This window comes from Anomaloglossus baeobatrachus, chromosome 7 (genome assembly GCF_048569485.1).
Source record: "Anomaloglossus baeobatrachus isolate aAnoBae1 chromosome 7, aAnoBae1.hap1, whole genome shotgun sequence".
NCBI classification, from domain to species: Eukaryota; Metazoa; Chordata; class Amphibia; order Anura; family Aromobatidae; genus Anomaloglossus; species Anomaloglossus baeobatrachus.
This window is the reverse complement of record NC_134359.1, coordinates 299,310,232-299,325,445: the sequence shown is the minus strand read 5'-3', so window position 1 is coordinate 299,325,445 and position 15,214 is coordinate 299,310,232. Positions and strand designations below refer to the sequence as shown.

Below are 15,214 nucleotides of genomic sequence, written 5' to 3'. Positions count from 1 at the left end.
AGACCATCTAAACTAATACAAATCCTAGACCAAACTAACATGGACCCCAATCCAGTCCCATAAAGTGATACAAATGTCAGACCAGACCCATAAACCATTTACAGATCCCAGACTAGACCCATTATAACAAGGCCTTAGCCTAGACACCCCCACTCAACTATCCCCAACCCTAAAAAAGAACTCCTAATCTAATACAGGTCCAAATCCACTAATTGAATAAAGACCCTAGAAGAGACCTGATAAATACAAAGCCCAGACCCCCTAAACTACAACATTGTAATACGAACCCTAGACCAGTCACTCACTACAAACTCCAGGCCGGACCGTCTAAACTAATACAGACCCCAGACTAGAACCCCTAAACTTAGACAGAACCCACACCGGAACCACTAATTGCAGACTCCAGAAGAGACCCCCTAAACTAATATAGACCCCAAACCAACTAAATAATCACAGATTCCAGACCAGGCCCATTAATCTAATACAGATCCCAGACCAGATCCTTAAGTAATACAGATCCTGGTCTACTAAGTGAATACGGATCCCACACCAGACCCCTAAATTGTTATAGGCCCATGACTAGACCCTGTAAACTAGCACAGACCCCAGACGAGAACCCCTAAACTGATACAGACCCCTTCATTTAATACAGACTTCAGACCACTCCGTGTCTGAAGGTCATGGATTTACGAATGGGAGTTATGGGGCTCAGTATGAGGGCAATGGGTCAACGGCTGATGTTTGAGGTACACGACAATGACACTTGTGGTTCAGGCCACATGGGGTAACGTCTGTTTTCCTCTCTGTACTGTGGCATGTAGCAGTCAGATCCTGAGCTGCAGACATGTCCTAACTCCCTATCTCATGGGTGCAGCTGGTAACGTCACACGGGTTACACCCCAAACATGTCCTTAGATAATATTAGGAGACCTGACTCTGTGGAGAACACAACACCACAGACATCTAAGAGAAGAAACATGGCAGCAGCCTTCATCCTCCTGTCCGTGCTCTTGGGGGCCGGGGTCTCACGTAAGTGTAACTTTGTGAACATAGGCGGTCACCGGGCACCATCCACCCATGGGAGATGATACTGATGGTGATCCAGACCTCGTCATCCATGGATTAGATAAATAGATAAATTTTATTGTATGTTTCTTTGACCTAGATGCTAAACTTGAGCTCTCCGTGGACCCGGATATCGTGGCCAAGGTTGGGGATACAGTGAAGCTGAAATGTGTCCTGCAGGGCGTGGAGGGTCCCTTGGAGTTAAAGAGCCTCATGGTTCAGTGGTACACACGCGGGAAGCAGGTCGCTGAGTTTGATAATAAAATCAATATCGACAAACCTGGAATGTCCATGTCCTTAGAGGGACTGATGAAAGGTGATGCCTCGCTGACCATCCAGTCCTTCACTGCAGAGGATGCTGGGAACTATCGCTGCTATTTCTATTACAAGTCAGACCATACCATGAAGCAGACCGTTCTTAAGGCTGATGGTAAGTAATGTCGACTCACAAGACGCCCCTTTAAATTCACCATCATAGATCATTGACTACGTTACCTCCTATCTGGTACATTTTTTACCACATACCCCTCTCCCATTTATCAAGGCATTTAAATCATAAGTAACGTGTGTGATCCCCTTCTTTATTTCCAAAAATAAATCCAAAATGGATCCCAGACCAGACAGACCATACTGCCCAAAATACAGACCCAAGATAAAAACCCCTTACACTCACACAGCATCCTATACCAGACAGCCTAAATACAGACCCTGCAGACCAAACCACTTAAACCAATACAGATCCCAGATCAGACCCCTAAACTAAGAGACCCCAGACCCAACAAACTAATATAGACCCCAGACTAGACCCACCAAACTAATATAGATCTCAGACCAGACCCACCAATCTAATATAGACCTCAGACCAGACCCACCAAACTAATATAGACCCCAGACCCACCAAACTAATGTAGACCTCAAACAAGACCCACCAAACTAATATAGACCCCAGACTAGACCCACCAAACTAATATAGATCTCAGACCAGACCCACCAATCTAATATAGACCTCAGACCAGACCCACCAAACTAATATAGACCCCAGACCCACCAAACTAATGTAGACCTCAAACAAGACCCACCAAACTAATATAGACCCCAGACCAGACCCACCAAACTAATATAGACCTCAAACCAGACCCACCAAGCTAATATAGACCCCAGACTAGACCCACCAAACTAATATAGATCTCAGACCAGACCCACCAATCTAATATAGACCTCAGACCAGACCCACCAAACTAATATAGACCCCAGACCCACCAAACTAATGTAGACCTCAAACCAGACCCACCAAACTAATATAGACCCCAGACCAGACCCACCAAACTAATATAGACCCCAGACCCACCAAACTAACACAGACCTCAAACCAGACCCACCAAACTAATATAGACCCCAGACCAGACCCACCAAACTAATATAGACCCCAGACCCACCAAACTAATGTAGACCTCAGACCAGACCCACCAAACTAATATAGACCCCAGACCCACCAAACTAATGTAGACCTCAAACAAGACCCACCAAACTAATATAGACCCCAGACTAGACCCACCAAACTAATATAGACCCCAGACCCACCAAACTAATGTAGACCTCAAACAAGACCCACCAAACTAATATAGACCCCAGACTAGACCCACCAAACTAATATAGACCTCAAACCAGACCCACCAAGCTAATATAGACCCCAGACTAGACCCACCAAACTAATATAGATCTCAGACCAGACCCACCAATCTAATATAGACCTCAGACCAGACCCACCAAACTAATATAGACCCCAGACCCACCAAACTAATGTAGACCTCAAACCAGACCCACCAAACTAATATAGACCCCAGACCAGACCCACCAAACTAATATAGACCCCAGACCCACCAAACTAACACAGACCTCAAACCAGACCCACCAAACTAATATAGACCCCAGACCAGACCCACCAAACTAATATAGACCTCAAACCAGACCCACCAAACTAATATAGACCCCAGACTAGACCCACCAAACTAATATAGACCTCAAACCAGACCCACCAAGCTAATATAGACCCCAGACTAGACCCACCAAACTAATATAGATCTCAGACCAGACCCACCAATCTAATATAGACCTCAGACCAGACCCACCAAACTAATATAGACCCCAGACTAGACCCACCAAACTAATATAGACCTCAAACCAGACCCACCAAGCTAATATAGACCCCAGACTAGACCCACCAAACTAATATAGACCTCAAACCAGACCCACCAAGCTAATATAGACCCCAGACTAGACCCACCAAACTAATATAGATCTCAGACCAGACCCACCAATCTAATATAGACCTCAGACCAGACCCACCAAACTAATATAGACCCCAGACCCACCAAACTAATGTAACCTCAAACCAGACCCACCAAACTAATATAGACCCCAGACCAGACCCACCAAACTAATATAGACCCCAGACCAGACCCACCAAACTAATATAGACCCCAGACCCACCAAACTAATACAGACCTCAAACCAGACCCACCAAACTAATATAGACCCCAGACCAGACCCACCAAACTAATATAGACCTCAAACCAGACCCACCAAACTAATATAGACCCCAGACTAGACCCACCAAACTAATATAGACCCAGTCCAGACCCACCAAACTAATATAGACCCCAGACCAGACCCACCAAACTAATATAGACCCAGTCCAGACCCACCAAACTAATATAGACCTCAGACCAGACCCACCAAACTAATATAGACCCCAGACCCACCAAACTAATATAGACCCCAGACTAGACCCACCAAACTAATATAGACCCAGTCCAGACCCACCAAACTAATATAGACCTCAGACCAGACCCACCAAACTAATATAGACCCCAGACCAGACCCACCAAACGAATATAGACCCCAGACCAGACCCACCAAACTAATATAGACACCAGACCCAACAAACTAATATAGACCCAATCCAGACCCACCAAACTAATATAGACCCCAGACCCACCAAACTAATATAGACCCCAGACCAGACCCACCAAACGAATATAGACCCCAGACCAGACCCACCAAACTAATATAGACCCCAGACCAAACCCACCAAACTAATATAGACACCAGACCCACCAAACTAATATAGACACCAGACCCATCAAACTAATATAGACCCCAGACCCACCAAACTAATATAGACCCACCAAACTAATATAGACCCCAGACCCACCAAACTAATATAGACCCCAGACCAGACCCACCAAACGAATATAGACCCCAGACCAGACCCACCAAACTAATATAGACACCAGACCCACCAAACTAATGTAGACTCCAGACTAGACCCACCAAACTAATATAGACCCAGTCCAGACCCACCAAACTAATATAGACCCCAGACCAGACCCACCAAACTAATATAGACCCCAGACCAGACCCACCAAACTAATATAGACACCAGACCCACCAAACTAATATAGACCCCAGACTAGACCCACCAAACTAATTTAGACCCAGTCCAGACCCACCAAACTAATATAGACCCCAGACCCACCAAACTAATATAGACCCAGACCAGACCCACCAAACTAATATAGACCCCAGACTAGACCCACCAAACTAATATAGACCCCAGACTAGACCCACCAAACTAATATAGACCCCAGACCCACCAAACTAATGTAGACCCCAGACTAGACCCACCAAACTAATATAGACCCAGTCCAGACCCACCAAACTAATATAGACCCCAGACCAGACCCACCAAACTAATATAGACCCAGTCCAGACCCACCAAACTAATATAGACCTCAGACCAGACCCACCAAACTAATATAGACCCCAGACCAGACCCACCAAACTAATATAGACCCCAGACTAGACCTACCAAACTAATATAGACCCAGTCCAGACCCACCAAACTAATATAGACCTCAGACCAGACCCACCAAACTAATATAGACCCCAGACCCACCAAACTAATATAGACCTCAGACCAGACCCACCAAACTAATATAGACCCCAGACCAGACCCACCAAACGAATATAGACCCCAGACCACACCCACCAAACTAATATAGACACCAGACCCACCAAACTAATATAGACCCCAGACTAGACCCACCAAACTAATATAGACCCAGTCCAGACCCACCAAACTAATATAGACCCCAGACCCACCAAACTAATATAGACCCCAGACCAGACCCCCCAAACGAATATAGACCCCAGACCAGACCCACCAAACTAATATAGACACCAGGCCCACCAAACTAATGTAGACCCCAGACTAGACCCACCAAACTAATATAGACCCAGTCCAGACCCACCAAACTAATATAGACCCCAGACCCACCAAAATAATATAGACCCCAGACCAGACCCACCAAACGAATATAGACCCCAGACCAGACCCACCAAACTAATATAGACACCAGACCCACCAAACTAATGTAGACCCCAGACTAGACCCACCAAACTAATATAGACCCAGTCCAGACCCACCAAACTAATATAGACCCCAGACCAGACCCACCAAACTAATATAGACTCCAGACCAGACCCACCAAACTAATATAGACCCAGACCAGACCCACCAAACTAATATAGACCCCAGACCCATCAAACTAATATAGACCTCAGACCAGACCCACCAAACTAATATAGACCCCAGACCACACCCACCAAACTAATATAGACCCAGTCCAGACCCACCAAACTAATATAGACACCAGACCAGACCCACCAAACTAATATAGACACCAGACCCACCAAACTAATTTACACCCAGTCCAGACCCACCAAACTAATATAGACCTCAGACCAGACCCACCAAACTAATATAGACCCCAGACCCACCAAACTAATATAGACCTCAGACCAGACCCACCAAACTAATATAGACCCCAGACCAGACCCACCAAACGAATATAGACCCCAGACCAGACCCACCAAACTAATATAGACACCAGACCCACCAAACTAATGTAGACCCCAGACTAGACCCACCAAACTAATATAGACCCAGTCCAGACCCACCAAACTAATATAGACCCCAGACCAGACCCACCAAACTAATATAGACACCAGACTAGACCCACCAAACTAATTTAGACCCAGTCCAGACCCACCAAACTAATATAGACCCAGACCAGACCCACCAAACTAATAGTCCCCAGACCAGACCCACCAAACTAATATAGACACCAGACTAGACCCACCAAACTAATTTAGACCCAGTCCAGACCCATCAAACTAATATAGACACCAGACCCACCAAACTAATATAGACCTCAGACCAGACCCACCAAACTAATATAGACCCCAGACCAGACCCACCAAACTAATATAGACCCAGTCCAGACCCACCAAACTAATATAGACCTCAGACCAGACCCACCAAACTAATATAGACCCAGTCCAGAGCCACCAAACTAATATAGACCTCAGACCAAACCCACCAAACTAATATAGACACCAGACCCACCAAACTAATATAGACCCCAGACCCACCAAACTAATATAGACCTCAGACCAGACCCACCAAACTAATATAGACCCCAGACCAGACCCACCAAACGAATATAGACCCCAGACCAGACCAACCAAACTAATATAGACACCAGACCCACCAAACTAATGTAGACCCCAGACTAGACCCACCAAACTAATATAGACCCAGTCCAGACCCACCAAACTAATATAGACACCAGACCCACCAAACTAATATAGACCCCAGACCAGACCCACCAAACTAATTTAGACCCAGTCCAGACCCACCAAACTAATATAGACCCCAGACCCACCAAACTAATATAGACCCCAGACCCACCAAACTAATATAGACCCCAGACCAGACCCACCAAACTAATATAGACCCCAGACTAGACCCACCAAACTAATATAGACCCAGTCCAGACCCACCAGACTAATATAGACCTCAGACCAGACCCACCAAACTAATATAGACCCCAGACCCACCAAACTAATATAGCCTTCAGACCAGACCCACCAAACTAATATAGACCTCAGACCAGACCCACCAAACTAATATAGACCCCAGACCAGACCCACCAAACGAATATAGACCCCAGACCAGACCAACCAAACTAATATAGACACCAGACCCACCAAACTAATGTAGACCCCAGACTAGACCAACCAAACTAATATAGACACCAGACCCACCAAACTAATGTAGACCCCAGACTAGACCAACCAAACTAATATAGACACCAGACCCACCAAACTAATGTAGACCCCAGACCAGACCCACCAAACTAATATAGACCCAGTCCAGACCCACCAAACTAATATAGACCCCAGACCAGACCCACCAAACTAATATAGACCCCAGACCAGACCCACCAAACTAATTTAGACCCAGTCCAGACCCACCAAACTAATATAGACCCCAGACTCACCAAACTAATATAGACCCCAGACCCACCAAACTAATATAGACCCAGACCAGACCCACCAAACTAATATAGACCCCAGACCCACCAAACTAATATAGACCTCAGACCAGACCCACTAAACTAATATAGACCCCAGACCAGACCCACCAAACTAATATAGACCCCAGACTAGACCCACCAAACTAATATAGACCCAGTCCAGACCCACCAAACTAATATAGACCTCAGACCAGACCCACCAAACTAATATAGACCCCAGACCCAGCAAACTAATATAGACCTCAGACCAGACCCACCAAACTAATATAGACCCCAGACCACACCCACCAAACTAATATAGACCCAGTCCAGACCCACCAAACTAATATAGACACCAGACCAGACCCACCAAACTAATATAGACACCAGACCCACCAAACTAATTTACACCCAGTCCAGACCCACCAAACTAATATAGACCTCAGACCAGACCCACCAAACTAATATAGACCCCAGACCCACCAAACTAATATAGACCTCAGACCAGACCCACCAAACTAATATAGACCCCAGACCAGACCCACCAAACGAATATAGACCCCAGACCAGACCCACCAAACTAATATAGACACCAGACCCACCAAACTAATGTAGACCCCAGACTAGACCCACCAAACTAATATAGACCCAGTCCAGACCCACCAAACTAATATAGACCCCAGACCAGACCCACCAAACTAATATAGACACCAGACTAGACCCACCAAACTAATTTAGACCCAGTCCAGACCCACCAAACTAATATAGACCCAGACCAGACCCACCAAACTAATAGTCCCCAGATCAGACCCACCAAACTAATATAGACACCAGACTAGACCCACCAAACTAATTTAGACCCAGTCCAGACCCATCAAACTAATATAGACACCAGACCCACCAAACTAATATAGACCTCAGACCAGACCCACCAAACTAATATAGACCCCAGACCAGACCCACCAAACTAATATAGACCCAGTCCAGACCCACCAAACTAATATAGACCTCAGACCAGACCCACCAAACTAATATAGACCCAGTCCAGAGCCACCAAACTAATATAGACCTCAGACCAAACCCACCAAACTAATATAGACACCAGACCCACCAAACTAATATAGACCCCAGACCCACCAAACTAATATAGACCTCAGACCAGACCCACCAAACTAATATAGACCCCAGACCAGACCCACCAAACGAATATAGACCCCAGACCAGACCAACCAAACTAATATAGACACCAGACCCACCAAACTAATGTAGACCCCAGACTAGACCCACCAAACTAATATAGACCCAGTCCAGACCCACCAAACTAATATAGACACCAGACCCACCAAACTAATATAGACCCCAGACCAGACCCACCAAACTAATTTAGACCCAGTCCAGACCCACCAAACTAATATAGACCCCAGACCCACCAAACTAATATAGACCCCAGACCCACCAAACTAATATAGACCCCAGACCAGACCCACCAAACTAATATAGACCCCAGACTAGACCCACCAAACTAATATAGACCGAGTCCAGACCCACCAAACTAATATAGACCTCAGACCAGACCCACCAAACTAATATAGACCCCAGACCCACCAAACTAATATAGCCTTCAGACCAGACCCACCAAACTAATATAGACCTCAGACCAGACCCACCAAACTAATATAGACCCCAGACCAGACCCACCAAACGAATATAGACCCCAGACCAGACCAACCAAACTAATATAGACACCAGACCCACCAAACTAATGTAGACCCCAGACTAGACCAACCAAACTAATATAGACACCAGACCCACCAAACTAATGTAGACCCCAGACCAGACCCACCAAACTAATATAGACCCAGTCCAGACCCACCAAACTAATATAGACCCCAGACCAGACCCACCAAACTAATATAGACCCCAGACCAGACCCACCAAACTAATTTAGACCCAGTCCAGACCCACCAAACTAATATAGACCCCAGACCCACCAAACTAATATAGACCCCAGACCCACCAAACTAATATAGACCCAGACCAGACCCACCAAACTAATATAGACCCCAGACCCACCAAACTAATATAGACCTCAGACCAGACCCACCAAACTAATATAGACCCCAGACCAGACCCACCAAACTAATATAGACCCCAGACTAGACCCACCAAACTAATATAGACCCAGTCCAGACCCACCAAACTAATATAGACCTCAGACCAGACCCACCAAACTAATATAGACCCCAGACCCAGCAAACTAATATAGACCTCAGACCAGACCCACCAAACTAATATAGACCCCAGACCAGACCCACCAAACGAATATAGACCCCAGACCAGACCCACCAAACTAATGTAGACCCCAGACTAGACCCACCAAACTAATATAGACCCAGTCCAGACCCACCAAACTAATATAGACCCCAGACCCACCAAACTAATATAGACCCCAGACCAGACCCACCAAACTAATATAGACACCAGACCCACCAAACTAATGTAGACCCCAGACTAGACCCACCAAACTAATATAGATCTAGTCCAGACCCACCAAACTAATATAGACCCCAGACCAGACCCACCAAACTAATATAGACCCCAGACCAGACCCACCAAACTAATATAGACACCAGACCCACCAAACTAATATAGACCCCAGACCCACCAAACTAATTTAGACCCAGTCCAGACCCACCAAACTAATATAGACCCCAGACCAGACCCACCAAACTAATATAGACCCCAGACCAGACCCACCAAACTAATATAGACACCAGACCCACCAAACTAATATAGACCCCAGACCAGACCCACCAAACTAATATAGACCCCAGACCCACCAAACTAATATAGACCCAGACCCACCAAACTAATATAGACCCCAGACCAGACCCACCAAACTAATATAGACCCCAGACCCACCAAACTAATATAGACCCAGACCAGACCCACCAAACTAATATAGACCCCAGACTAGACCCACCAAACTAATATAGACTTCAGACAAGACCCTAAAGTGATACAGATCCAAGAAAATCCTCTCCACTAATACAAACCCCAGACCTAACCCACTAACTAGAGATCCCAGACCAGACAAGCTAATACAGAGCTAGACCATACTGCCCAAAATACAGACTCAATATAAAAACCCTTAAGGCCCCGTCACACGCAGAGATACATCTTTGGCAGATCTGTGGTTGCAGTGAAATCATGGACATATTGGTCCATTTGTACACAGCCACAAACCTGGCACTGATTGTCCACAATTTCACTGCAACCACAGATCTGCCGCAGATTTATCTCTGTGTGTAAAGTGGCCTTTAAACTCCTTCAGACCCTATACCAGAGAGCCTAAATACAGACCGACTAATACAAACCCCAGATCAGATCCTTTTAGCTAATATAGACCTCAGACCAGACGCCAGATGCTCGGTATTCGTTACTAGGGATGAGCAGGCACTACCGTGCTCAGGTGCTCTGTACTCGTAACCAGTCATGAGTGAGCACTACCATGCTCGGGTGCTCGGTACTTGTAACTAGTGATGAGCGGGCACTACCATGCTCGGGTGCTCGGTACTTGTAACTAGTGATGAGCGGGCACTACCATGCTTGGGTGCTCGGTACTCGTAACTAGTGATGAATGAGCATTACCATTCTCAGGTGCTCAGTAATGGTAACTAGTGATGAGCGGGCACTACCATGCTCAGGTGCTCAGTACTCGTAACTAGTGATGATTGGGCACTACCATGCTTGGGTGCTCGGTACTCGTAACTAGTGATGAGCGGGCACTACCATGCTCGGGTGCTCAGTACTGGTAACTAGTGATGAGCGGGCACTACCATGTTCAGGTGCTCAGTACTCGTAACTAGTGATGTGCGAGCACTACCATGCTCAGGTGCTCGAACCTTGTAACTAGTGATGAGCGGGCACTACCATGCTCAGGTGCTCGAACCTTTTAACTAGTGATGAGCGGGTACTATCATGCTCGGGTGCTCAGTACTCGTAACTAGTGATGAGTGAGCACTACCATGCTCGGGTGCTCAGTACTCGTAACTAGTGATGAGTGAGCACTACCATGCTTGGGTGCTCCATACACGTAACTAGTGATGAGTGAGCACTACCATGCTCGGGTGCTCCATACACGTAACTAGTGATGAGTGAGCACTACCATGCTCGGGTGCTCCATACACGTAACTAGTGATGAGTGAGCACTACCATGCTCAGATGCTCAGTACTGGTAACTAGTGATGAGCGGGCACTACCATGCTCGGGTGCTCAGTACTGGTAACTAGTGATGAGCGGGCACTACCATGCTCGGGTGCTCAGTACTGGTAACTAGTGATGAGCGGGCACTACCATGCTCAGGTGCGCAGTAATGGTAACTAGTGATGAGCGGGCACTACCATGCTCGGGTACTCAGTACTGGTAACTAGTGATGATTGGGCACTACCATGCTCGGGTACTCAGTACTCGTAACTAGTGATGAGCGGGCACTACCATGCCCGGGTACTCAGTACTGGTAACTAGTGATGATTGGGCACTACCATGCTCGGGTGCTCAGTACTGGTAACTAGTGCTGAGCGGGCACTACCATGCTCGGGTGCTCAGTACTGGTAACTAGTGATGATTGAGCACTACCATGCTCGGGTGCTCAGTACTGGTAACTAGTGATGATTGGGCACTACCATGCTTGGGTGCTCAGTACTGGTAACTAGTGATGATTGAGCACTACCATGCCCGGGTGCTCAGTACTCGTAACTAGTGATGAGTGGTCACTACCATGCTCGGGTGCTCAGTACTGGTAACTAGTGATGAGCGGGCACTACCATGCTCGGGTGCTCAGTACTGGTAACTAGTGATGATTGGGCACTATCATGCTCGGGTGCTCAGTACTGGTAACTAGTGATGATTGGGCACTACCATGCTCGGGTGCTCTGTACTGGTAACTAGTGATGAGCGGGCACTACCATGCTCGGGTACTCAGTACTGGTAACTAGTGATGAGCGGGCACTACCATGCTCGGGTGCTCAGTACTGGTAACTAGTGATGATTGGGCACTACCATGCTCGGGTGCTCTGTACTGGTAACTAGTGATGAGCGGGCACTACCATGCTCAGGTGCTCAGTACTGGTAACTAGTGATGATTGGGCACTACCATGCTCGGGTGCTCAGTACTAGTAACTAGTGATGAGAGGGCACTACCATGCTCGGGTGCTCAGTACTGGGAACTAGTGATGATTGAGCACTACCATGCTCGGGTGCTCAGTACTGGTAACTAGTGATGATTGGGCACTACCATGCTCGGGTGCTCAGTACTGGTAACTAGTGATGATTGGGCACTACCATGCTCGGGTGCTCAGTACTGGTGATGATTGGGCACTACCATGCTCGGGTGCTCAGTACTGGTAACTAGTGATGAGCGGGCACTACCATGCTCGGGTGCTCAGTACTGGTAACTAGTGATGAGCGGGCACTACCATGCTCGGGTGCTCAGTACTGGTAACTAGTGATGAGCGAGCACTACCATGCTCGGGTGCTCAGTACTGGTAACTAGTGATGATTGGGCACTACCATGCTCGGGTGCTCAGTACTGGTAACTAGTGATGATTGGGCACTACCATGCTCGGGTGCTCAGTACTGGTAACTAGTGATGATTGGGCACTACCATGCTCGGGTGCTCAGTACTGGTAACTAGTGATGATTGGGCACTACCATGCTCGGGTGCTCAGTACTGGTAACTAGTGATGATTGGGCACTACCATGCTCGGGTGCTCAGTACTGGTAACTAGTGATGATTGGGCACTACCATGCTCGGGTGCTCAGTACTGGTAACTAGTGATGATTGGGCACTACCATGCTCGGGTGCTCAGTACTGGTAACTAGTGATGAGCGGGCACTACCATGCTCGGGTGCTCAGTACTGGTAACTAGTGATGAGTGGGCACTACCATGCTCGGATGCTCAGTACTGGTAACTAGTGATGAGCGGGCACTACCATGCTCGGGTGCTCAGTACTGGTAACTAGTGATGAGCGGGCACTACCATGCTCAGGTGCTCAGTACTGGTAACTAGTGATGAGCGGGCACTACCATGCTCAGGTGCTCAGTACTGGTAACTAGTGATGAGCGGGCACTACCATGCTCGGGTGCTCAGTACTGGTAACTAGTGATGAGTGGGCACTACCATGCTCGGATGCTCAGTACTGGTAACTAGTGATGAGCGGGCACTACCATGCTAGGGTGCTCAGTACTGGTAACTAGTGATGAGCGGGCACTACCATGCTCAGTTGCTCAGTACTGGTAACTAGTGATGAGCGGGCACTACCATGCTCAGGTGCTCAGTACTGGTAACTAGTGATGAGCGGGCACTACCATGCTCGGGTGCTCAGTACTGGTAACTAGTGATGATTGGGCACTACCATGCTCGGGTGCTCAGTACTCATAACGAACAGTCAGACGCTCGGATGGGCACAACTCGAGTACCCTAGTATAATGCAAGTTAATGGGGAAAATGCTCAAGTCCCCCACTGACGTCCATTATACCCGGATACTCGAGTTGTGCCCGTCTGAGCGTCTGACTGCTTGTTAGGAGTACTCGGGCATGGTAGTGCTCACTCATGACTATTCCTTATCAATTGACTGATGGCGGATTGTCAGATATTCCAGATTATTGGATGATCCTTAGAGAATTGCTATCTTTGCCATGTATCGGAGCCGCCATATTCCCCGGACATTGTCATTTTTGCAGCTTTACTTTTATTTTACTTTTTAGGAGTTACCTCAACCCAAGATGAACGTCACCTGGAGCTGACCACCTGTGACTCCATCCTGGAGAAGAAGCTGGACAAGATCACCGACTCCATCAGCAAAATAGAAAGCAAACTGGCGGACGTGCAGAGCAGCTGCTCCGCCCAGAAGTTCAAGACGCTCGGAAACTGATCCGGCACATCGCAGCGCTTTCTCCGCTTGACACCGCAACTGCCTCATTTATCAACACCGGCCTTGTTGCCTGTAGCAACCAATCAGAGCACAGCTTTCATTTTTCCACAGCAGTTTTAGAGATGAAAGCTGCTTGCTGATTGGTTGCTATGGGTAACGAGGCCTGTTTTCCTCCTCAGACCTTGTTTACCTGAGTGTTATGGCTTCTGGCTTCAGAGTTCTGACAGATCCATTTATAAACAGATCCCACAGCAGGATCCGTCAGGTTTCTATTTGACGGCAAGGATAGTGCAGCCGACAGCTCACTTCTTACCGTAACGCTACAATGGAGGCCTGACGAAAAATAGCATATCTTCCTCTATCTGTATCTGCAGCCATAATCTCTACCCCCCTTCCGGAAAGCCCAAGAAACTCCTGGAAATCCTCACTTTTTGATTTATTTGTATAATTTCTCTGTCTTTTGGGGTTTGTGGAATATCCCAGAAAAAAAGTTGTGTTGAAGGGTATGGAAGAGCAACGAGCACTCATGGGGTGCACTTATTTTCTTTTATAGCCAACAAATCAGTTTTTTAATGGGATTTTCCCTGAAAAAGGCCTCAAAGGAGTGTGGCTTATACAAATGTGTCCTAAAGGGGCGTTCAGGTGACATTTTGAGGGCGTTCCTGGTCAGGGTGGATGTAAAATGTGGGATGTTTTGAGAAGTACACATATTCCTTTACTTCTCTGTGCTGTGCCGCTTCACCGTGGGGTTGAATACTTACGCAATAAAGCAAAAATGATAACAAAAAAA

General features: G+C 47.1%; 1 protein-coding gene across 1 annotated transcript; it reads left to right on the top strand.

Moving 5' to 3' along the window:
- The first annotated feature begins 868 nt into the window (after nucleotides 1-868).
- Nucleotides 869-15,214, top strand: LOC142246526 (uncharacterized). Its single transcript, XM_075319588.1, has 3 exons — nucleotides 869-1,029; nucleotides 1,166-1,495; nucleotides 14,258-15,214. The coding sequence occupies exons 1-3, from the start codon at nucleotides 906-908 to the stop codon at nucleotides 14,422-14,424; spliced, it is 621 nt and encodes a 206-aa protein (XP_075175703.1). The 5' UTR covers nucleotides 869-905; the 3' UTR covers nucleotides 14,425-15,214.

Bases quoted from the DNA above. Each gene is read 5' to 3' on its own strand.
- LOC142246526 (XM_075319588.1), top strand. From the start codon at position 906: ATGTCCTTAGATAATATTAGGAGACCTGACTCTGTGGAGAACACAACA. The intron at 1,030-1,165 runs GTAAGTGTAACT...TCTTTGACCTAG, and splicing joins CTTGGGGGCCGGGGTCTCAC to ATGCTAAACTTGAGCTCTCC. The intron at 1,496-14,257 runs GTAAGTAATGTC...TTTACTTTTTAG, and splicing joins GACCGTTCTTAAGGCTGATG to GAGTTACCTCAACCCAAGAT.